This window comes from Chelonia mydas, chromosome 28 (assembly GCF_015237465.2).
Source record: "Chelonia mydas isolate rCheMyd1 chromosome 28, rCheMyd1.pri.v2, whole genome shotgun sequence".
Taxonomy (NCBI): Eukaryota; Metazoa; Chordata; order Testudines; family Cheloniidae; genus Chelonia; species Chelonia mydas.
In genome coordinates, this window is record NC_051268.2 from 7,488,184 (window position 1) to 7,513,509 (window position 25,326).

The 25,326-nt window shown below is 47.7% G+C and overlaps 4 protein-coding genes and 1 non-coding gene across 6 annotated transcripts in view; 2 read left to right on the forward strand and 3 right to left on the reverse strand.

Moving 5' to 3' along the window:
* Positions 1 to 7,239, reverse strand: part of LOC102940718 (zinc finger protein 3) — a 107,592-nt gene extending 100,353 nt beyond the window's left edge. Inside the window, exon 1 of the mRNA XM_043537320.1 lies at positions 6,918 to 7,239. The gene's annotated coding sequence lies outside the window, so the exon portion shown is untranslated. The remainder of the gene's footprint in view (positions 1 to 6,917) is intronic.
* Positions 1 to 25,326, reverse strand: part of LOC102934530 (zinc finger protein OZF) — a 1,287,564-nt gene that overhangs the window by 748,453 nt on the left and 513,785 nt on the right.
* LOC102930400 (zinc finger protein 501) overlaps positions 1 to 25,326 on the forward strand; it is a 1,110,025-nt gene that overhangs the window by 598,797 nt on the left and 485,902 nt on the right. The window lies entirely within an intron of this gene.
* TRNAG-UCC lies at positions 8,781 to 8,852 on the reverse strand. Its single transcript has one exon. It is a non-coding gene; the product is annotated as a tRNA-Gly (tRNA).
* The window catches only part of LOC102937091 (zinc finger protein 135), a 426,373-nt gene continuing 420,017 nt past the window's right edge, over positions 18,971 to 25,326 (forward strand). Inside the window, exon 1 of the mRNA XM_043537066.1 lies at positions 18,971 to 19,122. Coding sequence (XP_043393001.1) covers positions 19,104 to 19,122 — 19 coding nt within the window. The 5' untranslated portion in view covers positions 18,971 to 19,103. The remainder of the gene's footprint in view (positions 19,123 to 25,326) is intronic.

Here is a 25,326-nt window from a genome sequence, read left to right on the forward strand (position 1 = left end):
CAAAGAAAATAACAGAACGCCGCTAGCCGTCACCTTCAGCCCCCAACTAAAACCTCTCCAACGCATCATCAAGGATCTACAACCTATCCTGAAGGACGACCCATCACTCTCACAGATCTTCGGAGACAGACCAGTCCTCACTTACAGAGAGCCCCCCAACCTGAAGCAAATACTCTCCAGCAACCACACACCACACAACAAAATGGCTAATTCAGGAACCTATCCTTGAAACAAAGCCCGATGCCAACTCTGTCCACATATTTATTCCAGTGACACCATCATAGGACCTAATCAGATTAGCCACACCATCAGGGGCTCGTTCACCTGCACATCTACCAATGTGATATGTGCCATCATGTGCCAGCAAGGCCCCTCTGCCATGTACATTGGCCAAACCAGACAGTCTCTATGCAAAAGAATAAATGGACACAAATCTGACATCAGGAATCATAACTTCAAAAACCGGTAGGAGAACACTTCAACCTCTCCAGCCACTCAGTAATAGATTTAAAGGTGGCAATTTTGCAACAGAAAAGCTTCAGAAACAGACTCCAAGGAGAAACTGCTGAGCTTGAATTAATATGCAAACTAGATACCACTAATTTGGGTTTGAATAGAGACTGGGAGTGGCTGGGTCATTCCACATATTGAATCTGTCTCCCTAAGTTAAGTATCCTCACGCCTTCTTGTCCACTGTCTAAATGGGCCATCTTGATTATCAGTACAAAAGTTTTTTTCTCCTGCTAATAATAGCTCATCTTAATTAATTAGCCTCTTACTCCACCTTTTCATGTTTTCATGTATGTGTGTGTATATATAAAATCTTCTTACTTTATGTTCCATTCTATGCATCCAATGAAGTGGGCTGTAGCTCATGAAAGCTTATGCTCAAATAAATTTGTTTTTTCTCTAAGGTGCCACAAGTCCTCCTGTTCTTTTTGCGGATACAGATTAAAACACGGCTGCTACTCTGAAATCTTACTAGGAATGCACATCAGCCCCAGGCTGGTGAAATACAGATGACGTCAGTTAGTCAGATTGTGGTAAAATCTACCTTGGCTTTTTCTCCATTAGCATGTTTTTGTAGTTTGCTGGCTCCAGTGAGCTCTCCGGACATAAAATCACAGCTGTGTTTTCTATACTGACATGGCCCAGTATACAAGTCTGGGTTAGCTCATATATTTTCTCTTGACCTGTCCTAATCTATTCTACATTTCCTAGTCTAGACAAACCATTATCATGATGCTAAAACTTTTGCAAATAACGCAACTCAATAATAACGAGACGCAGGTTTCAGTGGATCCAAAGACAATGCAATGGGAAAATCGGTGGTCCTGATTCTGAGTCATCCGATATAACCTGCTCTAGAATCTCATCCTGTCTGCAACAGAAAATGTCTTATACCTCTGTGAGATGTAGATTTTTCTCTCTTTCCTGAAGGCTGTTTGGTCACACAACGTGGATATTAGTTTTCGTTGGCAGAATGTATTTCAGATTTATTGGGGACTTCGAGACAAATGACCATTTGCGTCAATGGTAATTTCTTCCTTTATTTATGGTTTCCCCTCACCCCTCCGTGATGGGGAATGTTCAAATGCAGCTCAATCAACTGGAGAGACTATTCTCCATTATGGGATGTGCTATCGGGGAAACAGTCACAGTTTTATGTCTCCTCCTGTTTGAAATGGTGAACAACAGGACACCCCAAACTGTGCCACTAACTTTCATCACTGGATATAATCCCAGTTTTGTTCAATTATTTAAATCAGAAATTATTTCAAATAATCTGGGGAGAGGGTTCCACAGTAAATTGCTTGGAACTAGGCAAAATGTGCATGCATTTGTTTCTCAAAACAGTTGTGACCCAGGCCTTAGAGGTGGTTACTCCTGAAGATGTCTCCTAGCTAATCCTAATGTTTTGAAGTACTGTCTCTAGCAATGCAGATGTGGAGGAAATAGAAGTGGTTTGTTTTTGTTTTTGAACTCGCCCGTTGTAATGCTTCCAATGTGTATAAAATAAAATCAGTGTTTAATGTGGGGACTGTGACAGAAGTTTACTCTTTCTGAATTGAAAAAAGTCACTTCTTGTACCGTATAGTGATTCTCATCCAGACGTATATTTAGTTTCTAATTTAGACCTGTTCCATCAGATTAAAGAAATAAACTGGGCATGTTTGGGGAGGCCATTCCTCACCGGCACTTCTGAGATTTTGGATGGTTTGGTAAAGGATTCTTCTCCAGAGAAATGTCAATTTGCCCCCATCACGACCAAGGATTTGGCAAGAACACACGTAAAAACAGCAGGCACCCAGTAGTTGGTTTTCACTGCAGAGATGAAAGCTGTGGTGAGCTATGGTCCAAGTAAAACTGTGTTTAGAACACAACTCCCTAGTTCAGTGGCATTGATTAGGGTCCCAAAGATGCCATGGTTAGATTGAGAGCAATTGTCCTTTACCATTTGAATCCAAAGTTTCAAGAGGCAAAGTGAAGCATCAACCCTTTTTCTGAGGACATTTCTTCCTCCTGGATCCCAGTCTGGCTGCACTGTTGGACAATAAGGACTTTTCTTCTGTGAAAGTAATGGTCACCCATTAGAGAATGAGTGATGGTCACACATTAGGGAATGACTGTTTCAAGCTCCACTTTCAGACTGCAGGATATGTGAACATAGAGTCCTGATTCTATGCTTTAGTGCCCTAGTTTTGGTCTTGTGTTTTATTCCTTTGCATCACTTCTCCATCTCTGGCTACTTAGAATGATTAAAAGTGTGAAAATAGATGTTTTTTCTCATGTTGCAAGCCTTCCCACACAGTGTGAGATCCCTTCCACCCACGCTTAAGGCAGAAAAGCCAGAGATCAATTAACTTCCAAAAATGGAAGGCACCTATGTGGGTGTAAACCACAAGTTTACAGAAGGGTTCACGTTTTGGAAATGGGTGTTAATTGGAATGAAAAGAAAGTAACATATAAGATTTTGTCATCTTTGACTACGTTATTGTTACCAGTGACAATGAAATTAAACATGAAGTTCATTATTTGTTAATGAACAAGAGACTAATTATGTGATAACTTTCTTCTTTCCAGTATATTTCTGATTTTGTGTCTCTTTTCATTAGTAATGTAGGAAACAGTAGCTAATCCTTAAAAGCTTATTTGAGGTATTTACCCTCTTCTGACTATGGAATTCTGAAATAAAACCGTACTCCAAGGGTTGAGGCGATGGAATATCTGAGATTAATAATGTGTATGAGAATACAGATCAGTATAGACTTTAATTATTTCCATTTCAAACGGAATTTATTCTGACAAGCTTTTAAAGTCAATTTTTGTTAAGAGGACCACTCCTCAAGGAGAGAGTTGTGTAACCTTTTACCCAGGTAGAGTGTACGGGTTACCGAGGCCGTTACTAGTTTCTTTGTTTTGTTCTTTTTGTTAAAAGCTTCTGTGACCAGTTATTTTTATCGGTACTCAACCTTGTTTCCTTTTGAAAAGGCCAGATATTAAAGCATAGCCATTGAACCGTTAGGCCAGGCTGTGGAGACGTCCTCAAAGCTGGCCTTAGTTTTCTTTCATTTTTATCTTTGGGTTCACACATCCACACTGAATGTGGATTTCAAGAACAGATAACTGAAAACTGCTGGATTAGGGAAGAATTTTCCCAAATGATGTTAGCCCAAAGTTTGCCTCATTCCAACTGCATTGGCTCATGTTGTTGGTATCCCAGGCATACTTCACCCTGATTTGCCCAGAGGTCTCAGGGGACGCCCCATAAAGTGGAGTAAGCTGGAATTGTCAACGATAAAGACCACGATACAGGCTGAACTCTTTCACCTTTCCAGTCAACAAGTTTTCTAAGAAAGATTGATCCTCTCTGGGGAAGGAAGTCATGTCATCAGTGACAGGCTTTGCAGCCTTTTCCGTCTCCCTGTACCTGAGAAAACCCAGCAGTGGGGAGTGCTGGCCCAGCTGCCCAATCACTTGGTTTCTTGACTACAGCTGCTGCCCCTACGGTACGTGAGTCCGAACACTCCGAGAGCTGGAGACTTCCAACCCCTCGTCATTTCAGCGTTCCTTGTCCTACTTTTTATCTTTCATTTTTATGGACTGCTAGATGCCCTGGCTTTCCTATCATAGTTTATGTCAGTGTGCGCACCAGTGTTGATCACCTGTGGAATCCACACAGGGAACGCACCAGACAGAAAACGTCTCCAAATCTAAATGTCCCTTAAACTCTGCCCTCTGAAATGCTTGAATGTGTCCTCCCCATTCTGTGAAGTCTGAAGAAACTAAACTGTTAACTGTAAACTATTCAGTGACAAGCTGTTAAATTTCTGCTTATTAAAGCCCCAGTAATGTCTGGTTCTGTGTCGGAGGAGGAAGGAGAAGGATTTAGCCCATAGGAAATCTAAGGAGGAAGATTTAATTGGCTTTGAGGTTGTAGCTTAAACGTGAATAATTTGGTTCCAGTACTGAAATATTAAACTAGCTTAGCCTGGCTTGCACTGCCCGGGTGAATCTCTCTGATTGGGATTTATAATTAAATGAACAGCTGCCTCTCAGAATTTATTTTTTAGGATTTATAAGGGTGGATTTTCTGTTTTAGGACTATGATGATTTGACTGGATTCCAATCCAATATCATTGTTAACTCATTGATTCACTACCCTGACCTTATTTAATAACTCTGTGTTCAACCAATAGACAGAGAAGGTAGGTGAGGTAATATGTTTCATTGGACTAACTTCTGTTGGTACAGGACACGAGCTTTCAAGCTACTCATAGACTCATTTGCTTTAAGGCCAGAAGATACCATCCTGTTTATCTAGTCTGACCTACACATTGCAGGCCACCGAACCTCACCCATCCACTCCTGAAATAGGCCCATAACCTCCGGCTGAGTTACTGAAGTCCTCAAGCCTTGATTTAAAGACTTCAAGTTATAGAGAATCCACCATTTACAGGAAGGAAGGAGGACAGTGTGTAATTGGTTAAAACTTTTGTTATTTAGGAGTGTGGGATAATGTGATAGGTTTAGTAAATTTGAAGGCGGTCCCTAGTTTTACCTATGTAATGTAAATGAAAAACAATGCTCTTTGGGAACCATTTCCGGACCATTTCCATCGAGCTGCCGGAACTCTGACCCCTCTGCACAACCGTGAGGGGGGGATCAACTCTATCTCCACATCCCATCCCAGTGCTCAGGATGGAGGGAGATTAGGAAGTGAGCTATTGGCAGGGGTCAGCCAGGAGGGGTAGGAAGCCATGAGCAGTATCTGCCCTGAGGATACAACACCTGCTGGGGGACAATCCTGAATACAAAGAGCTCACAAGGTCTTGGTAGGGAATCCCAGCTGTGTCCTTCAGGCACAGACAGTATTTGGGTTGGTCCAATGATTCCTCCCCTGGGCAGGTTCCTCTCAGGATCTGTCTTTCCTCCGAGCCCTGGAGATCTGAGACCCACAGCTCTTCCCCTCCTTCCAGCTGGGACATGAGAGCAGGTCTGGGAACTGGAAACCCTGCTCAGATGAAAGAAAACAAGTGAGATCAGGTGAATTCATGGCACATTTCTCACAAAGAACACGACCTTTTTTTTAATCCCTGCTCATTTTAAAGCACTGAAATTCTGGAGCCAGCTCTCCAGGTGCTCAAAGGTGCCAGACACGCTGCTTATAAGGGGATTAATTCTCCATCTTTCTGCTGGTGCTCACGCAGCCAGACACTCCTCATCAAAGGGGCTCCTAAAACCCAGAGAAAGTAACTCTGTATCACAAAAAGACAAGGGACAGTCACCTTGGAACCGATTTTTACCTACAGAGACCCCCCAAAGGTATTGAGACCGTGAACTCGAGCTGGGGAGCTGGGCTCAATATAGTAAGGAATAGGAAGAAGAGGGGTTATCACTGAGTGCAGTATGTCAGGGGTGTTCGGGATCAGGAAAGCACATTTTGAGAAGTTAGGGAATACAAAGAGTCGGGTGTAATGGAAAAGAGCATAAAAATCCCCCAGTGCATGGGGCAGGTTATAGAATGATAGAACCACAGAAATGTGGGGCTGGAAGGGACTCCAAGAGTCCATTTAATCCAGCCCATGGACTGAGGCAGGAACAAGGAAACCTAGACCATCCCTGAGAGGTATTTGTCTAAACTGTTCTTAAAAACTTCCCGTGGTGGGGATTCCACAACCTCCCTTGGAATCCTATTCCAGAGCGTAAGTACTGTGGTAGTCCCAATTTCCCCCCTAATATCGAACTTAACTCTCCCTTGCTGCACTTTAAAATACAGTACAGTCTTTGGTACCCACCTTTATAATGAATTTCTTCTTGACACCATCTCCCTAGCTTCCCTATGAGAATGGCATGTGGGCCTGTGCCAAAGGACGTACTAAAATTATGATGCAGCAAATCTGCTGCTTCCCTGTAATACCCTAGGCCAGTAACCTTGCCAAAGAAGGAAATTAGGCTGGTTTGGCAGGATTTGTTCCTGACAAATCCATGCTGACTATTCCTCATAATGCTCTTATCCTCCAGGTGCTGACCAACTGAGTTTTTAAGAATATGTTCCAGTATCTTTCCAACTCTCAAAGTAAGGCTGCCAGATCTACAATTTCACAGGTCCTCTTTGCTCCCCCTTTTAAAGACAGGTTCGGTATTTGTCCTTCACCAGTCCTCTGGGATCTCACCTGTCCTCCAAAAGTTCTCAAAGATAATTGCTAATGGGGCTGAGATTGCCTCAGTTAGTCCCTGAAGAACCTCGGACGAGCTTAGGGAATTAGATATTATAACTCAGAAGCAACAGACTAATTCCTCTGGAAAAGGGATTATTATCAAGGGAAGTGGAGGATTCTCTGTCTCCTGAAGTCTGCATTTGCCATCACTCGGGGCACCGGGATCCCTGGCGAACCTGGGCCCTGGGCACCTACCAGCAGCTCCTGGCTTTGCCGCTGCTCCTCGGCTTTGGCGGCTTCTCTCTCTTTTCCCAGAGGGGCCCGACGCTCTCGGGGGGGCTCCTGGAAGAAGCAGGGGGGGGGGTTACAAACCGCTGCAAACGGCCTCACAACGGCCCGATTTCAGGGCCCGTCCTGCCCTGCAGACGCCCGAGGAGAGTCCCTGGGACGCACTGGGGCTTTTTCCCCCCCCAGGCCTCGTTCAGCCTCAGCCAGGAAGCTCCGAGGGGCTGGTGAAACGGGGAGCAGGTTTCCCAGAGAAAACACAGGGCCCCTGGGAGAGGTGACAGGGGTGCAGCCCAACCCCCCAAGCTCCCAATATTCCCTGTGCACCCCCAAACTCCCAGCTTTGCTCGCCCCCCACTGGCACCCCCAAACTCCCAGCTCTGCCCCCACCACTGACACCCCCAAATCTTCAGCTCTTCCCTCCCTGCAGACACCCCGCAAACCTCCAGCTTTACCCCCCCCACTGACACCCCAAAACTCCCAGCTCTGACACCAGCCACTGACATCCCCAAACCCCCAGCTCTGCTCCCCCACTGACACCCCCAAACTCCCAGTTCTAACCAGCCCCTAACCCCCAGCACCCCCACGACCCGCAGCACCAGCCCTTCCCCCCACCCCACAGCCAGGCTCTGACCCTGAGATACACCCCCCCCCGACTGCCCCCATCCCCTCGCTCCCGGGCCCAGCCGGGGCTCCGAGCTCTGCAGCCGAGCCGGGGTCCGGGCCCCTCCCCACGTGTCCGCCCCACGCGTGTCCCCGCCCCCTCCGCGCTGCAGCGGGGCCGGGCCTGGCCCTGCCCTGCCCCACGCAGGGTGTTTGGGACACGCGGGGAATCCAGCTCTGGGCTGGGAAAACCCCCCCTCCTCCCTGGAGGGAGATTTGGTCACGTTCCTGTGCCACGGGGCGTTCAGGGAGCGGGCCCCTCTTTCATTACAAATTAATCCCTGGGCTGTGTCAGCCCCTGCCCGTGTTAACAGGGCCCAGCCGCCTCTCTCCGCATGGGCCCTGTGCCCTGGGATTGTTATCAGCTAGTTTCACCCGTATTCCTCCAAATCTAGAGCAAGGAACCGGAGCGTGAGAGCCGCCGTACGTCTGCTCTGGGGCTCTCCGCCGTCGAGCGATTCCCTATAGTCTGCAGCATTAACGTCTATTCTAGCAAGCGGAGTTCAAACATCAGTGGGATCTCAACGGCCCTGAGCTCTTCTCTCCGCCCTTTTTCTGATTAATGGTCATTATTCTGAAGGGCTTGGCTTACCCACGACCTTCTGCTTGCATAATTGCATGGCCCTTTTGGGTTCATATTTCCCTTTATGCCCCTCTCCCTTTTGTTCACCTCCTTATTTTTGTAACCCGTGAGAATCTGCAGCCGCAAAAGCGGACAGAAAACGTTATATTTCCGCTTGCCCGAGCAGGATGCAAACCCCTCCGCCCGCAGGAATTAAAACGCCGAAGAGAAGGAGATACAGATGCATGTTCCCCCAGTTTCTGACTCTCTCATACTACACAAGGAAGACGCCTACCCCTCCCTATCCAGTCCTGCCCCTTGCATCCCCCCGCTGGGGCTGTAAGGACGTGCTAGCATGTGGGGCTTCGGGCTCGTCTCCCCTGGCCATTTACAGGGTCTCGCTCGGGGATGTGGAAACCCCCCCCCCCCCAGGGCCGCAAGTTTCACCGCTGTAAAGCTAGTGTGGACAGGGCACCAGCGCCGGGAGCCACTTTGGCGTTGCCGGCGGAGACGAGCCCAGAAATTCTCTGCTGATTGTGTGGAGAGTGTGATTAGCGCCCAGTGTGACCGACATTGAACCAATTCCAGAGAAGGACAAAACGCATCCCTGCATTGGCCGGGAATCGAACCCGGGTCAACTGCTTGGAAGGCAGCTATGCTCACCACTATACCACCAATGCCTCTGGTGAAAAAGTGTTCTCCCAGGTGTCACGTCCTAGCAAAATGACTCACGCCGGCAAATGTACTGAGCAGGATGGATGGACCGGCAGCCACCTGTCAGTTCTGAGCAGACAGGTTCCCACAGTGACTGAAAGATGGGGAGGGGGCCCCACACCCATCCCTCGTCTGGGAGAAGGGACATGGGCGTGGAGATAAATTCCCATCATGACAAATCTTACCAGAGAAGGAAGGAGCCAGCGCCTTTTAAAGCAAATGTTTGTGTTCATTCTTGCTACCTCCAGAGGGGTGTGTTGCTGATTCCAGGCCTGGGGCTCTGCCGGGATCGGGGACGATGCAGGCTGTCACTGAGCTGAAGAAGAGAGATGATTTCTAACAGCGACGGCCACCTCGTCTCCATGACACGTGTTCGTCCGTCACTTGCTAGCGGGGTGACCAGAGAGCAAGTGTGAAAAACTGGGACGGGGGTGGGGGGTAATAGGAGCCTATATAAGAAAGGTTTCAGAGCAGCAGCCGTGTTAGTCTGTATTCGCAAAAAGAAAGGAGGACTTGTGGCACCTTAGAGACTAACCAATTTATTTGAGCGTAAGCTTTTGTAGGCTACAGCCCACTTCATCGGATGCATACTGTGGAAAGTGTAGAAGATCTTTTTATACGTACAAAGCATGAAAAAAATGCCTCCCCCCGTATAAGAAAAAGACCCTGAAATCAGGACTGTCCTGTAAAATCGGGCCATCCGGTCACCCTACTTTCTAGCGGGTGTGTGGTACATGGAGGCAGCCCACTGTCCTGGGGCTCTCCTGAGGAAATCAAGTTTCTGTGCAAAACTTTTCACCGAAAGGAGGGAAAGGAAATGGCCACACGATGGTGCCAGGGCACCAGGAATGTAACAACAGGATTCCTCTTCGTGCATTAACTCTGACAAGGGATTGATCGCCCCTCTCCTGGATTTGAACAGCTGGTTAGTTTCCCGCTTGGTGAATTACAAGTAGGGTGACCCAATCTCCCAATTTTATAGGGACAGTCCTGATTTGGGGGGCTTTTTCTTATATAGGCTCCTATCACCCACCCCCTGTCCCGATTTTTCACACTTGCTGTCTGGTCACCCTAACTACAAGGCTGACACAATTTTACCGATGGTGACCCTAGGATTGAAGGATTGTGGTCTAAACCTGAGCCCTCTCTTATGAAAGGCTGGTGGCCCCAATCCAGTTCCAAATGCTCCTCTAGAAACGTGCCCGGGATCCCCACACACCCCAGCAGGAGTGAAAGGAGAAAGCCCCAGTCCAGCCCTTCGCTCCAGGCTGATATTTCTGAGGGTCCATGGGGCTGGGAGGAGGGTCGTTAAGGTCTCTGGGGAGAACCCAAGTGTGGGGAGGGGTGGGAAGGTCTCTAGTCCAGGGGGATGGGCAGGGAAGCCCCCCTATGTTGTGGGGAAGGGGGCACCATTGGAGCCAGAGGAGGGGAGCCCCCCCGTGTGAAAGGAGCCGGGACTACGTCACTGAGGAACCTCCCCGTCTGGGGGGATGGGGAATGTCTGGGAGAGGAAGGGGGAATCATTGGGGCTGAGGGAGAAGAAGCGAAGGGGGCATTCCTTGGGGGTAGTCCCTCCCGTGGAGGGAAGGGGATGGCTGTGGGGCTAAGCTGAGGACTTCTGGTGTCCCGAGGACTCGTCCGAACTGCCCCAGCTCCTAGACAAGCCGGATACGGAGGAGCGGTTGGGATGACCTCTTGCAGTGTATCCAGGGGAGATATAGGACAACCCCGAGATCCAGGTATACCCCGAGGGGAGGATAGGAAGTAGCCCAGGGACTGCTGGTACCCTACCCTGCTTGAGGGCCGGGTTCCCCGGATTATTCACCGCTCTGCCTTGCCTGAGGGTTGGAGCGCTAGACTTTACTTGGTATCCTGCCCGGTCTGAGGGCCTGGGTTCCCGACTCTCCCTGGCTCTGCCCTGCCAGAGAGTTGGGCTTTAGCCTGCTTGGTGTGCCCCACTCCGCCTGAGGGTTTGGGGCCTTGGACCCCGCTGGAGGGATCGAGCCCTGAGACGGCTAACTTCCTCCTTTGTCTTAGATGGGTTATTCCAGGGGCGTGAAAGCTGGAAGAGTCGCGGCCTTCCTCGGAGATGGACAGCGAGGGAGGGCCCAACACGCCTACAGCGTGACCGACAGGATGTTATCCGGAGGAGCTGCCTCCTTGGTTGACCGGTTGAGTTCTGGTAGCACCGTCCAGGTCTGGTTGAGAAACCCTACCACGGCTGGAATTGAAAAAACTATCCCTTCGCTATGGCCGCGTTCAATTCCACCATGCGTTCACGTCCCCCGGATGGCCCTCTCCTCCTCAGTACGGGTGCAGGTCGCCCGCTGCTCGGTTTCCTCACAGGTTCGGCATAGCGGGAACAGAAGTTTGCCACCCCCTCTGACAGGTAACAACAGGGAAAAGGGGCCGCGCGGGGGGTACGCTTTAACTTTCGCAATTCCAAAATAATTTGGAGGGGTCCAAATTTGTCATGAACTATATAGGGGTGTCCAATAGGGTGTTCTTTGCTTTTGTTTATGAAATGGTACCGGCTGGTAAAACCATAATTGTGGATTTCTTCACTGCAGTAATGTAATAGGGGCAGATAGCGGTAGTCCTCCCCTCAGAAGAGCATCCTTAGGCAAGAGAGGCTGAAGCAGCTGGGCCTCGTTTAAGAAATCTGCAAGCTCCCTGTCTGTTTCTATCATCACCTCCCACTCGTGCTCCCAGAGGGTCCTCACTACAAAACCAACTCTTTTGAGGCAGTCGGTCTTGAGCTGTGTCTTGTAACAAAGAAACCCCAAAGTTGTCCCTGTCCTAGGGTTGTGTGATTTTTCACAATAACAGGTGACACGGCCATGGAAAAAACACCCACTAAACTCAAAGGCTGCCATCAATGACGATGTAACCATCTGGAAAGTAGGGGCCTACCTGTAATTCCCCTCTCTGTAAAGCATGCTGTATTTGTATAGTTTCTTTGTGAGCGGTACACAACAGCCACTGAATAGAGGGGGCTCGAATATCTCTTTTTCTGCCTGTGTTAGGCTGCAGAAACATAAAGCCGTATATAACACTGGCAGCTGTCTGCATGGCTATGTGCCGGAAAGGATCTATACACAATTTTACCTCTGTGAATTTACCAGGGCCTCTATCTGCAATATCTCCCCTCTCTGTCATTTTCATGATCTCTTTTCTGTACAGGAATACTGGCCTGTCTCAAAATTTTGACATCCTGCTGACAATAATATGCAAACTCTTTCTGCAAGTCAAATGGCTCATATCTGTTGTCCCAATACAAGTCAAGAAATCCTGCTTTCTCCCTGGGCATCATAAGAACACAAGAACGGCCATACTAGGTCAGACCAAAGGTCCATCTAGCCCAGTGTCCTGTCTTCAGACAGTGGCCAATGCCACGTACCCCAGAGGGAATGAACAGAACAGGGCAATTATCAAGTGATCCATCCCGTCGCCCATTCCCATCTTCTTGCCATCAGAGGCTAGGGACACCCTCCCTGCCCATCCTGGCTAATAGCCATTGATGGACCTATCCTCCATGAATTTATCTAGTTCTTTTTTGAACCCTGTTATAGTCAACATCATAGTGCTCCACCCAAGCATAGGCCCCTCGTAATTTTGGTTTTCTAAAGTGTTAAAAAAAATGGGAAATACCCTTTGCAACCTTCAAATCCTATCACCTGCAGGAGCTTGCTAAGCTTCATGGGCAAGATGTTTAAAGAGTCTATAAAGCAAATGCCCAGGGCCTTAACTTCCGCACATACATTACTTTACAACCCTGAGCGATCAGTTCTACGCACATCTTTTCCTTCCATAACTGTCTAACGACAAAGGACGCATCGTAACCTTTGGAATTGTGCGCTAGGAACGTGTAGTCCTGGAACTTTTTGCCAATAAAGGTCTTAACAAAGGGAAGAAAGACACTCGCCGCCCTTAAAGTCCCAGGAGTTTCCCGGCTTTAGGGACATACCAAAAACATAATTGGGCACATGCAACCCCGTCTCCTGCGTGCATTCAAAATTGTAAAAAATATACTTTTCTGATGATTCCGGCTTTCTAAGGCTGTCCATAAAACACAGGCGGCTGTCGACATCACCGGTGATCAAACCCTGACACTGCTTACAACGCCTCCCTTTACACCGGTGCCCCTTGTCCATGTAGGGCTGACACTTACCACACAAAGTTTTAGACGAGCATTCGACTTGTTTTTTCGATGCGCCGTCCACGTGTCTGTCTAAACACCCTTTGGAGTGACAGTACAGTCTACAGCGAGGACACCTCAGCTGCACGCTCATGCTGTCTGAGCATGTTACGCTCACGCCGAGGCGGCAACGGGACCGGCCAGAGTGCCCGCGACTGTATGCCCCATGGCAAAACTCCCCATAATTTTTCGCACTAAACAACTTTTTCACATCCAGAACCCTACAGTCATGCTCATCGCGCAACAGGATGAAAAAAGTCTTGGGGTACACTGGGCCCCCCGTTGAAAAAACAACCCACCCATCTTTCGCTACATAAAGCACCGTCTGTATGTTGCCTCCTAAATGCTGTTCACAGGCAAGAACCCGGCCAGAAAACAAAGACCGGTACCGGTGTAAGTCAGGTCTACTCAACACGGTCTCTTTTTATGGGTGATTTGACCACTGAGGACAGAATTTAAAACTCTACGGCCACCCCACGCCCATGTTTTTTACAACCGTCACAACGAGGCGCAACGTCCCATCGACATGCATCTCTCTATTACTTGACCAGCTTTCAGGTCTGATTGAAGAAATCTTCAGCAGACATGAGTAAGACAAGCTGAAATGTAGGTGACTTTAGCTTAGCTATTTTAGGCCTTGGAGACAAGAAATAACGACTTAAACCAGTGACAGAGAAATAACCCAATGCCCTAAGATTATGGGAAAAGAGGTACCAAGTGGTAATATTGCACAAAATTAACCAGAAGATTAATATTAGATCATAAAAATACCGTAAAGGCACATCCGTCTCCGACATGTGTCTTAAACCACACCAAGACAAACCAAACCAGCCAAACAGAGAAGACTTTGGTTTTACCCCACTGGCTAACCACAAGTCACACAAGCAATTCCCTTAGACACTCCAGTTTCCCAGTATCCCCAAAAGTGCCACTCGTCATGGGGATGATGGGTTACAAAACCCAATACCCCAGTAAAAGAAAAAAGGTTCCCTCGATCCCAAAGGACCAAGCCCCAGACCCAGGTCAATATACAAAGCAGATCTTACCCACAAATCACGCTGTGGCCAATCCTTTCGAATCTAAAATCTAAAGGTTTATTCATAAAAGGAAAAAGATAGAGATGAGAGCCAGAACTGGTTACATGGACTCAGTGACATACAGTGATGGCCAAGTTCTTGGTTCAGGCTTGTAGCAGTGATAGAATAAACTGCAAGTTCAAATCAAGTCTCTGGAGAACGTCCCCAGCTGGGATGGGTCATCAGTCCTTTGTTCAGAGCTTCAGTATGTAGCAAAGTCCCTCCAGAGGTCAGAAGCAGGATTGAAGAAAAGATGAAGGGGTTTCCAGGGCCTTTTATATTCTCTGCCTGTGGAAGGACCCCCTCTTTGTTCGTACTGTGGAAAATCACAGCAGCAAGATGAAGTCTGGAGTCACATGGGCAAGTCACAGGTCCATGCATGACTCAGTTTGCAGGCCGACACCATTGTTTACATGTTAGTTTGAACGTTCCCAGGAAAGCTCGGATGTGGATTGGCGTCTCCCAAAGTTCACTGTCAGTTAAGGGTTTCTTGACTGGGCACATACTGAGAATGGTCCCTTCTCAAGCAGCTGGCCAAATGCTTCACTGCGGCTACTTGGAATCAAATACATTTGAGATACAAGTACAGAGCCCATATTCATAACTTCAGATACACAAATGATACACACAGCTAGCATAATTATAACCTGCAAATCATAACCTCTTCAGGGACACTGCACACAACAACCTTTGTACAATATTTCCTGCAAATATATAACAGTGGTTGCAACAGTGATCTATACGGTCACAGTTTATGTCAATAATGTCCCACACACAGTTTTAGATCCATTAAAAATCCTCCTTCCAGCTCTGTGACTCCTTCACATCCGGACATAACGATTCTGGATTTAGGATCAAAGAAATCAAACCATGATTCCCAAGCACTGAGAACTCAGAACACTGGGTTACGGGGAACTATGGGTGGCGAAGGTTTAGGATGTGAAGAAGATAAACTCTACACAGCTTAGACAGAAGCTAACACAGTTGGGATGATGGCTGTGACGAAGTGGGAATGGTCTTAGTGTTTTCTCTGAATACTGTGGGTGCCTCAGTTTCCCCTAGGCATTTCTTAAGTATCTAGGTGGTGGGATCAGGGGGTGTGACTGTTGCAGAGCCCTAGAGGGCCAGTGTGAAGGAGTCTGCGCAGAGAATGGCCGACACCCTGTCTCCTGGCGATTGATGGCCTGGGCCCTTCCCCCCTGCAAGGTGCCAACTGAAGGTGTTGGAGAACAAAGGGACCAGGTGGCCTCCTGGCCCGGGAAAGAGACAAAGGCCAGAGCAGAGGCTAGAGAGTTTCAGTTTACAGCTGGCTGGGGAAATGGAGGGAGGCCCAGAACAGGGGTCTGGGCTCCCTACCCCCCAAGATGCACCTGACCGAGGGGTCCTGTTCTCTGCACCTACAAGCTCTGTTTTAGACCATGTTCCTGTCGTCTAATAAACCTTCTGTTTTCCCAAAGGGGAAGTTGGTGACTCTAACAATCACTTTGCTATGGGAGAACGGTAGAAATGAGATCGTAGAATCATAGAATCATAGAATATCAGGGTTGGAAGGGACCTCAGGACCCCAGGATGCTCCAGGGCTGTTTAGACAAGGAAAACTGATGGAGCACAGGTGAAGTTATGAACAAACATGCTAGACAACTCCAACTGCTCTGCATAAGCCATGTCTTCACTGCAAGGATAGTTGTGGTTTTACATCAAGCTAGCCAACGACACAGAAAATCCTCGTGGGGATGAGGCCCAACGAATTTTACTTTGATGGAGCTACTTGGGGTCACTCCTGTCCCCCCACACTTGAACCTCATGGACATTCCTGCTAGGAGGGAGTAGGGTGACCAGACGGCAAGTGTAAAAATCGGGACAGGGAGTGGGGGGTAATAGGAGCCTATATAAGAAAAAGACCCCAAAATCGGGACTGTCCCTATAAAATCAGGGCATCTGGTCACCCTACACGATTCACCCTCAAGAATGGTGAGCGGGCAGCCCACCTGAGAGAGACCATGGGACACACATAGTTCAACGAGCTTTTAAGAGGGAACTAGCCAAAAATAAATAAAGAATGGTCAGCCCTAGAGAAGGTTTTTATGGTGTTTCTTTCCCTTGCAAAGCCTCTGATGATACGTTAGGGCTGAGTTCTGATACAAGCTTTCCCCACATTTAGAGCATCTGGAGCGTCTCTATGAGCTATGGAGCCTCTGATGTGTAATAAGGTTTGGGCTCCAAGTAAAGGTTTTCCCACACTCTCTGCATTCATAAGGTCTGGCTCCCGTGTGGGTTCTCTGATGGCTCCGAAGTGACAAGCTGTCAGTGAATTTTTTCCCACACTCGGAGCACGCGTAGGGTCTTTCTCCCGTGTGGATTCGCTGATGTGAAATAAGGGATGAGCTCTGAGGGAAGCTTTTCCCGCACTCACTGCATTCATGGGGTCTTTCGCCCGTGTGGATCTGCTGATGTTTCCTAAGCACTGAGCTGTAAGTGAAGTTTTTCCCACAGTCAGGACATCCATAGGGTCATAGAATCATAGAATATCAGGGTTGGAAGGGACCCCAGAAGGTCATCTAGTCCAACCCCCTGCTCAAAGCAGGACCAAGTCCCAGTTAAATCATCCCAGCCAGGGCTCTCCCCTGTGTGGATTCTCTGATGCTTTATAAGGTCTGGGCTGTTGGTAAAGTTCTCCTTGCACTCACCGCATTTATAGGGTCTCTCTCCTGTGTGGATTCTCTGATGCCTAATAAAGGCTGATCTCCGAGTGAAGCCTTTCCCGCACTCAGCGCATGTCATGTTTCTCTCTCCTGCCTGCATTTCCTGCTGGGCTGCAGTTTCTCTGAGGTATTTGTGCGGCCCACAACTATTAATGGGTTTATTCATTTTCTCACTTGGTTTGTTTCTCTGCCTCCTCTCCGGCCTGTGCTGACTCTCACAACTTTTTCCCCGCTCATGACTCCTGGAAACATCCTCTGGAGAGATTTTCAATAATCCCCCATGCGGTTCCACTTGCTCAGCACCTTCCTGCTGAGGTTTCTGCTCCTCATTCTCACTCACCTTCCCAGCACCTGTTGGCAGAAACAGGCGTGGAAAAGGGGAGATCAACCCATGTTGGACTTTGGCTGCAGTGGAAGAGGTAATGGCAGAAGCTTCTCATGTCCTGGGAATCCCTAAACCCTAGGGCTTCAATGACACTACTCACATGCTTTAAATTAAACTAGGGCTGTCCATTAATCGCCGTTCACTCACGTGATTAACTCAAAAAACCTAATCGCGATTAGAAAAATTAATTGCGGTTAATCGCACTTTTAAACAATAGAATATCAATTGAAATGTATTGAATATTTTTGGATGCTTTTCTACATTTTCAAATACGTTGACTTCACTTACAATACAGAATATAAAGTGTACACATGTCCTCTGGAACGGTGGTTGAAGCATGAAGGGAACATACGAATCTTCAGCGCATCTGGCACATAAATATCTTGTGACGCTGGCTACGACAGTGCCATGCGAACGCCTGTTCTCACTTTCAGGTGACACTGCAAACAAGAAGCGGGCAGCATTATCGCCTGCAAACGTAACCAGACTTGTTTGTCTGAGCGATTGGCTGACGTAGGACTGAATGGACTTGCAGGCTCTAAAATTTTACATTGTTTTATTTTTGAATGCAGTTTTTTGGTACATAATTCTACCTTTGTGAGTTCAACTTTCATGATACAGAGATTGCACTACAGTGCTTGTATGAGGTGAACTGAAAAATACTGTTTCTTTTGTTTTCTTACAGTGCAAATACTTGTAATCAAAAATAAATGAAAAGCGAGCACTGTACACTTTGTATTCTGTGTTGTCATTGAAATAAATGTATTGGAAAATATAGAAAACACCCAAAAATATTTAAATAAATGGTATTCTACTATTGTTTAACAGTGTGATTAATCACACGATTAATCATGATTAATTTTTTTAATCCCACAATTAATTGCGGTTAAATTTTTTAATCACGTGACAGCCCTAAATTAAATACATACTTTGGTGGATTCAGATTGGTAGGCTTGGGAGGATGAGATTTTTATCAGTAAATATCAATTTCACCGTAAACACAGAAACCAACAAAAATATTTCCATCAATAATCAGAATTTCAGACAGGCAAACTACGAAAAAGGCTGCTTGAGAATGTAGAGTTTGCTTTAAGAGTACTTACTTTGTATATTTTGACACGTGATGTTAATGGTTTGTTTTAACAGTTATAAAGTTTTAACTTTTCGAGTCTCAACAACTACAGCCATTAAATAATTATTGCCTGACACCCCCCCTCCCCCACCAGCATTTCCTGCAATTGAAAATTTTAAATGGCTGAAAATTGAAAACATGCTTAAAACCTGTAATTTCCCACAATTCTGAACATTTAAATCAATAAAAATGGGGGGAGGGGGGATCTAAAAAAATATGTTGAAAGCATAAAATAAAATTTGAATTCTGCCAAGCCTACAAGCTGGTGACCTAAAGGTAAAGTGCCCTTACTCAATTTCTGTTCGTCTCAGCTGTCTAGCCCTGTACCTTCACACTTTAATACCCTGTAATTTGTGTTTTGTTCATCACATTAGAGACCAGACCCCTCAGCTTACACGTATAAGGGAAGTGTGTGCTTGTGACCAAAGAGACCCTCAATGCCACCTGGCAAGGGGTACCAGAATATCCTAAATCCGGCATGTACATTCTGGTTCAGCAGAGAACTGATGCGAGGTTGTAATGGGTGGACTAGGCCCAGCGGTTCTGCCACACCCCTCCCAGGAAAGGAGCAGCGGAGAGGTCCTCCAAGTGGCCTAGAGTGGTTGCGAGGAAGCCCGGAGGGGCTGCTGGAACGGCCAATCAGGGGCCAGGAGGGCCATATAAAAGGAGCTGCAGAATAGCACAGCAGTTAGTTGCTGCTTGGAGCTGGGGAAGAAAGGATTGCATGCCTGGGTGGAAGACAGGTAAGTCTGCTTGCGGGGACCGGGGGAGCGAGAGGTGTTCCTGGCTGGCTGCTAGAACTAAGCCAAAAACAGTTTGCTAGTAGGGAGCGGGGGAGCAATGAAGCACTATTGTAGGCTAGTTTAATTAGCATCTAAATTTTAGGGTCACAGACCAGGGGAATGAGAAGCTCCTGGCTGGCTGCCGGGAGTGAGTCGGGACTGAGCCTGGGGAAGGCCACAGGAAGATAGGGTCTCCAGGGAGGAACGCCTGGGGATACAGCCCCATACCAGGGCTGGACTGGTTTAAAGACTGCAGAGATGCCAAACCAGAGGGGGCGCTTGCGAGAGGTGGGTGCCGATCCCATTACAGAGCTCGTAAATGAAGCCGGGGTAATAAGAGCGGCCACACTGGATGAGAAAAATGGTCCATCTAGCCCAGTGTCCTGTCTTCTGACAGTGGCCAATGCCAGGTGCCCCAGAGGGAATGACCAGAACAGGGAATCATCAAGTGATCCACCCCTGGACACCCATTCCCAGCTTCTGGCAAACTGAGGCTAGGGACACCCAGGGCATTGGGTTGCATCTCTGCCCGTCTTGGCTAATAGCCATTAGTGGACCTATCCACCATCAACTTATCTAGTTCTTTTTTGAACCCTGTTATGGTCTTGGCCTTCACAACATCCTTTGGCAAGGAGTTCCACAGGTTGACTGTGTGTTGTTTGTTTTAAACCTGATGCCTATTAATTTCATTGGCTGACCCCTAGTTCTTGTGTCATGTGAAGGATTAAACAACATTTCTGTATTCACTTTCTACACTCCAGTCATGATTTTATAGACCTCTACAATATTCCTGCTTAGTCGTCTCTCTTCCAAGCTGAAAATTCCCAGTCTTTATAATCTCTCCTCATACAGAAGCTGTTCCATACTACTAATCATTTTTATTGCCCTTCTCTGCATCTCTTCCAATTCAAATGTGGTTTTTTTGAGATGGGGGTGACAAGAATTGCACGCAGTATTCAAGATGTGGGCCTACCATGGATTTATACAGAGGCAACATGATATTTTCTGTCCTATCATCTATCCCGTTCCTAATAAATCCCAACGTTCTGTCAGCTTTTTTGACTACTGCTGCACATTGACCAGCTCTTTTCAGAGAACTATCCGCAATGACGCCAAGATTTCTTTCTTGAGTTCATTTTAAAAAGTTTCCATGTAGCTTGCAGGCATTTCACTTTTGAGATTGTACCTTTTCATTTTTGTTTAACTAATGTCCTCAGTTTTGTGTAGTTCCCCTTTTGAAATGAAATGCCGTGGTGGTGGGCTTCTTTGATACCACCAGGGATGTTAAATTTAATTCTTTTACGGTCGCTATTACCAAGCGATTCAGCTATAGTCACCTCTTGGCCCAGATCCTGTACTCCACTTAGGAGTAAATCAAGAATTGCCTGGCCTGTCTTGTGGGTTCAAGGATTAATTGCTCTAAGAAACAGTCATTCATGGTGTCCAGAAACTTTATCTCTGGATCCCGTCCTGAGGTGACATGTACCCAGACAATATGGATATAGTTGAAATCTCCCATTATTATTGATTATTCATAGAATCATAGAATAGAAGATCAGGGTTGGAAGGGACCTCAGGAGGTATCTAGTCCCATCCCCTGCTCAAAGCAGGGCCAATCCCCGACTAAATCATCCCAGCCAGGGCTTTGTCAAGCCTGACCTTAAAAACCTCTAAGGAAGGAGATTTCACCACCTCCCTAGGGAACCCATTCCAGTGTTTCACCACCCTCCTAGTGAAATAGTGTTTCCTAATATCCAACCTAAACCTCCCCCACTGCAACTTGAGACCATTACTCCTCGTTCTGTCATCTGCTACCACTGAGAACAGTCTAGAGCCATCCTCTTTGGAACCCCCTTTCAGGTAGTTGAAAGCAGCTATCAAATCCCCCCTCATTCTTCTCTTCCGTAGACTAAACAATCCCAGTTCCCTCAGCCTCTCCTCATAACTCATGTGTTCCAGCCCCCTAATCATTTTTGTGGCCCTCCGCTGGACGCTTTCCAATTTTTCCACATCCTTCTTGTCGTGTGGGGCCCAAAACTGGACACAGTACTCCAGATGAGGCCTCACCAATGTTCATGTTTATGGCCTCTCTCATCTCCCTGAGAATTTCACGGTCACTATCACCACGCTGGTCAACCAAAGTAGTGCTGGAGAGCTGGAAATAAATCAGGGACTGAGTTTCCCCAAATCCTTTCCCACAGGGAGGAGGGGATCAATTCTGCCTGCCCAATCACCCACGGGGAAGGGAGGTCAAGGAGGAAGCTACTGCCAGGTGTCTCTCTCAATGGGCAGGAAGTCATAAGCGGCATCCGCCCTGAGGATACAAACCTGCTGGGGACAATCCTGAACTCTGAGAACTCATAAGGTCTCGGTCAGGAATCCCAGCTGTGTCCTTCGGACGCTGACCGCTTTTGAATTGATTTAATGATTCCTCGCCCGGGCTGGCACCGCTCAGGATCTCTCTTTCCTCTGAATCATGGAGATCTGTCCAGGAGCAACAGACTCTAGGTCCTCTGGAAAAGGAGACTATGAAGAATGGGAACTGGGCCAGGTGACCTCAGGAGGGACTGACTCCAAGAAGCCTGCAGGGAAGAGAGATCGTGGGTGCTGCAGATAGGGAAGGGAAAATACGATTTTCTGAATCCCCAGGCTCACTCCCAACCTAGGACATCCCCCGAGAAAGTCCAGTTTTTGCCAGGGAAGGAGTCACCTTGCGGCTGGCAGGAAGGTGAGGAGGAGAAATCGTGGCTGGGACCACCATAGGCAGGGTGACGGTGGTGGTGAGGCACTCGGCAAGGCAGAGAGAGCAGTGAAAATGAGAATATTTGAAAAAACTTACAAAAAATAAAGTGCAAGTAGACAGTCCTAAGAGTGGAGACACGGGGTGCAGCCCTGAAATCAGCGACGGCTGTGTGGGGAGACTGTGATAATGGGGTGGGATCCAAGCAGCTCCAGATCCCCCCAAATCTCCCCGCTGCTTCCTGCCAAAGAACCTCCCCGCTTTCTCACTGTGGTGGAGATGGAGCCTCTGCGTAACACTGAATCCTGTCTGTTGAGCTGGCCATTGGGATGTTTCCTGTATGGATACGTTGGGTACGTTTAATAGGGGGCTGTAAGGAAAACAAGCAGGAAGGGAAGAGGAATAGCTCAAAATGAGCCACGCTTTGGCAAACATTTAAAAATGGTTAGGAGACGATGCCCGGGCTGTCAGCATCTAGTATTCTCTCCCCTGGCTCCAGCTAACACACGGGTGAGCAGGGCCAAAGTCTGGGCCAAACTGGAGCGGCGTAAAGACAAACTCCATCTCAAGAGGGGGATGGCTGCTCAGGTAATTGGTAAGGGGAAAAAGACAGAGACATCGGGGGGCCCAATGGGGTGTCTGAAGAAGTTAGGTCTGCTCTCAGGGATGCACAGGGTCTGGTGTATGTCCCAGCCCGTAACCAGTCCCCTGGGAGTGACCCCTTTAACAGGCCATGTGCTGGAGATCCACAAATTTCCACCGGGGCAGGCCTCTGGCAGTTAAGTCTGTGAAATGGGAGCCTTTGTACGCCAGCTAACCCTGTTTCGCCTCATGGCTTCCTGCAGTGACTCCAGCCTGCCCACACTCCTGCTGGAGACCTGGCCCGGACCCCTTCAGGGTGCAATGCTCTCCTTGGGCATTTGGGGTGACACCAGGCAGCCTTTCAAAACAGAGCAGGGTTTACACTTCAACTGGAGCACCGCACCGGGCAGCCTCGCGTAGTTTAGCACAGAGCAGCAAAAGTTACGGCAGGGTCCGTCCTGGCCAGGCCAGTGCAAGCAGCCAGCCACGCCGGGTCGGAAGCCCGTTCAGTCTGTCTCTGTCAGTCCCCGGAGACAGCCGTGTGCCCATCCAAGGGGCAGCCCTTATTCCAGCCACCCTCCCTCGACTGCCCCCAATAACCGCCCACCTGGGCATCGCCCCGCGCCCTCCACCACCACAAGCAATTCACACTGGGGACCGGGAACCACGAACAGTGAAATGGGCATTTTCAGTGGAAGTTTGACTGGAAACTCCTATTCTTGCTACGATGCTCTGGGGGTGTTAAAAAAATAAAAACCTGATATTCGGCACTGGTGAGGCCACACCTGGAGTATTGCGTCCAGTTTCGGGGCCCCCACTTCAGAAGGGATGTGGACAAATTGGAGAGAGTCCAGCGGAGGGCAACAAAAATGATTAGGGGGCTGGAGCACATGACTTACGAGGAGAGGCTGAGGGAACTGGGGTTACTTAGTCTGCAGAAGAGAAGAATAAGGGGGGATTTGATAGCTGCTTTCAACTCCCTGAAAGGGGGTTCAAAGAGGATGGATCTCGGCTGTTCTCAGTGGTAGCAGATGACAGAACAAGGAGTAATAGTCTCACGTTGCAGTGGGGGAGGTCTAGGTTGGATATTAGGAAAACAGTATTTCACGAGGAGGGTGGTGAAGCACTGGAATGGGTTCCCTAGGGAGGTGGTGGAATCTCCTTCCTTAGAGGTTTTTAAGGCCCGGCTTGACAAAGCCCTGGCTGGGATGATTTGATTGGGGATTGGCCCTGCTTTGAGCAGGGGGTTGAACTAGATACTTCCTGAGGTCCCTTCCAACCCTGATCTTCTATGATTGCCTTCTCTGTCAGTACACTGCTCAATCATTTGTCTGAAATATGGCTGTGTTTGGGTGCAGTCCAACAATAGAAAGGGCAGATTTCTGTCTAGTTCCTCATGAGTCCCCAGGATCTTGTGTATTTGCAAGTAGTCATAAAAGCCTGTATCCGAAACCATGGGGAGGCCATACGGCAGTGGCTCTCACCATTTCCAGATTACTGTACCCCTTTCAGGAGTCTGATTTGTCTTGCGTACCCCCAATTTTCAACTCTCTTAAAAACGACTTGCTTACAAAATCAGAAGTAAAAATAGACAAGTGTCAGAGCCACACTATTACCGAAAAATGGCTGACTTTTTTTCATTTTTGCCATACAACAGTAAAATCAATTGGAATATAAATATTGTACTCCCATTTCAGGGTATAGGATGCAGAGCCGTATAAATAAGTCATTATCTGTACGAAATTTTAGTTTCTACCAATTTCTGCTTTTTTATGTCACCTGTTGTAAAATTAGGCAAATATCTAGATGAGTTGATGTGCCCCCTGGAAGGTCTCTGACTACCCCTAGGAGCACACGTACCCCTGGTTGAGAACCACTGCCATAAGGCGTGTGGATGCTAACACACATCCTGCTTATTCCTGCACAAACTTTTGCCCCAATCCCAGATACTGCAAACGTTTCCCGTATCAGGAACTGAAGATAGGTATAGCCACATTTCCGGGAAGGGTATATTTTTCTGCGGCGTCCTCAGTAGCTGATCAGCCCATTTCCCTTATAGATGTGCTGTTTGGCCACCCTAAATTTGAATACTTTGGTGGCGTACACGGCTGGCTGGTCACCGAAGGCATGAGATGAAATCTCTCTTTTTTCCATTCAGGAACCACAAGAATTGTTGTGTCCTCCAAAACGTGGAAGGCTTGAAAGGACAGAGAAGGCCTATGGAGTAGGTCAAGGCCTTCCCCCCAGAACCCACCATGTTCTGCAATTTTAAGCAAAATCGTGATTTTTCACAGTACCATTCTCTGTGCACCCTTTTCACCATGATTTACCCGGTTGTGTCCATGGATCTTTTGGGACCTGAAGCATTCTTCTCACAAGATAGTGAAGTTCAGTTTTGCAAAATATCCGATTTTTCTTTGAGATTCCAAAAGGCCTTTTTTCTGAGCTTATGCACTGAGCCGTTTTGGCATCACTGAGACAGCAGCGTCCCGTTTTATGTCTGCTTGCAGGTGTCTCTAGACCTGTACTTCAGTAGCTTGGGAACACTCCAGCAGAAGCCTGGTCTTGGTACCAGAGTAACAGCCGTGTTCGTCTGTATTCGCAAAAAAAAGGAGGACTTGTGGCACCTTAGAGACTAACCAATTTATTTGAGCATAAGCTTTTGTGAGCTACAGCTCACTTCATCGGATGCATACTGTGGAAAGTGTAGAAGATCTTATTATATACACATGAAGCATGAAAAAATACCTCCTCCCACCCCACTCTCCTGCTGGCAATAGCTTATCTAAAGTGACCACTCTCCTTACATTGTGTATGATAATCAAGGTGGGCCATTTCCAGCA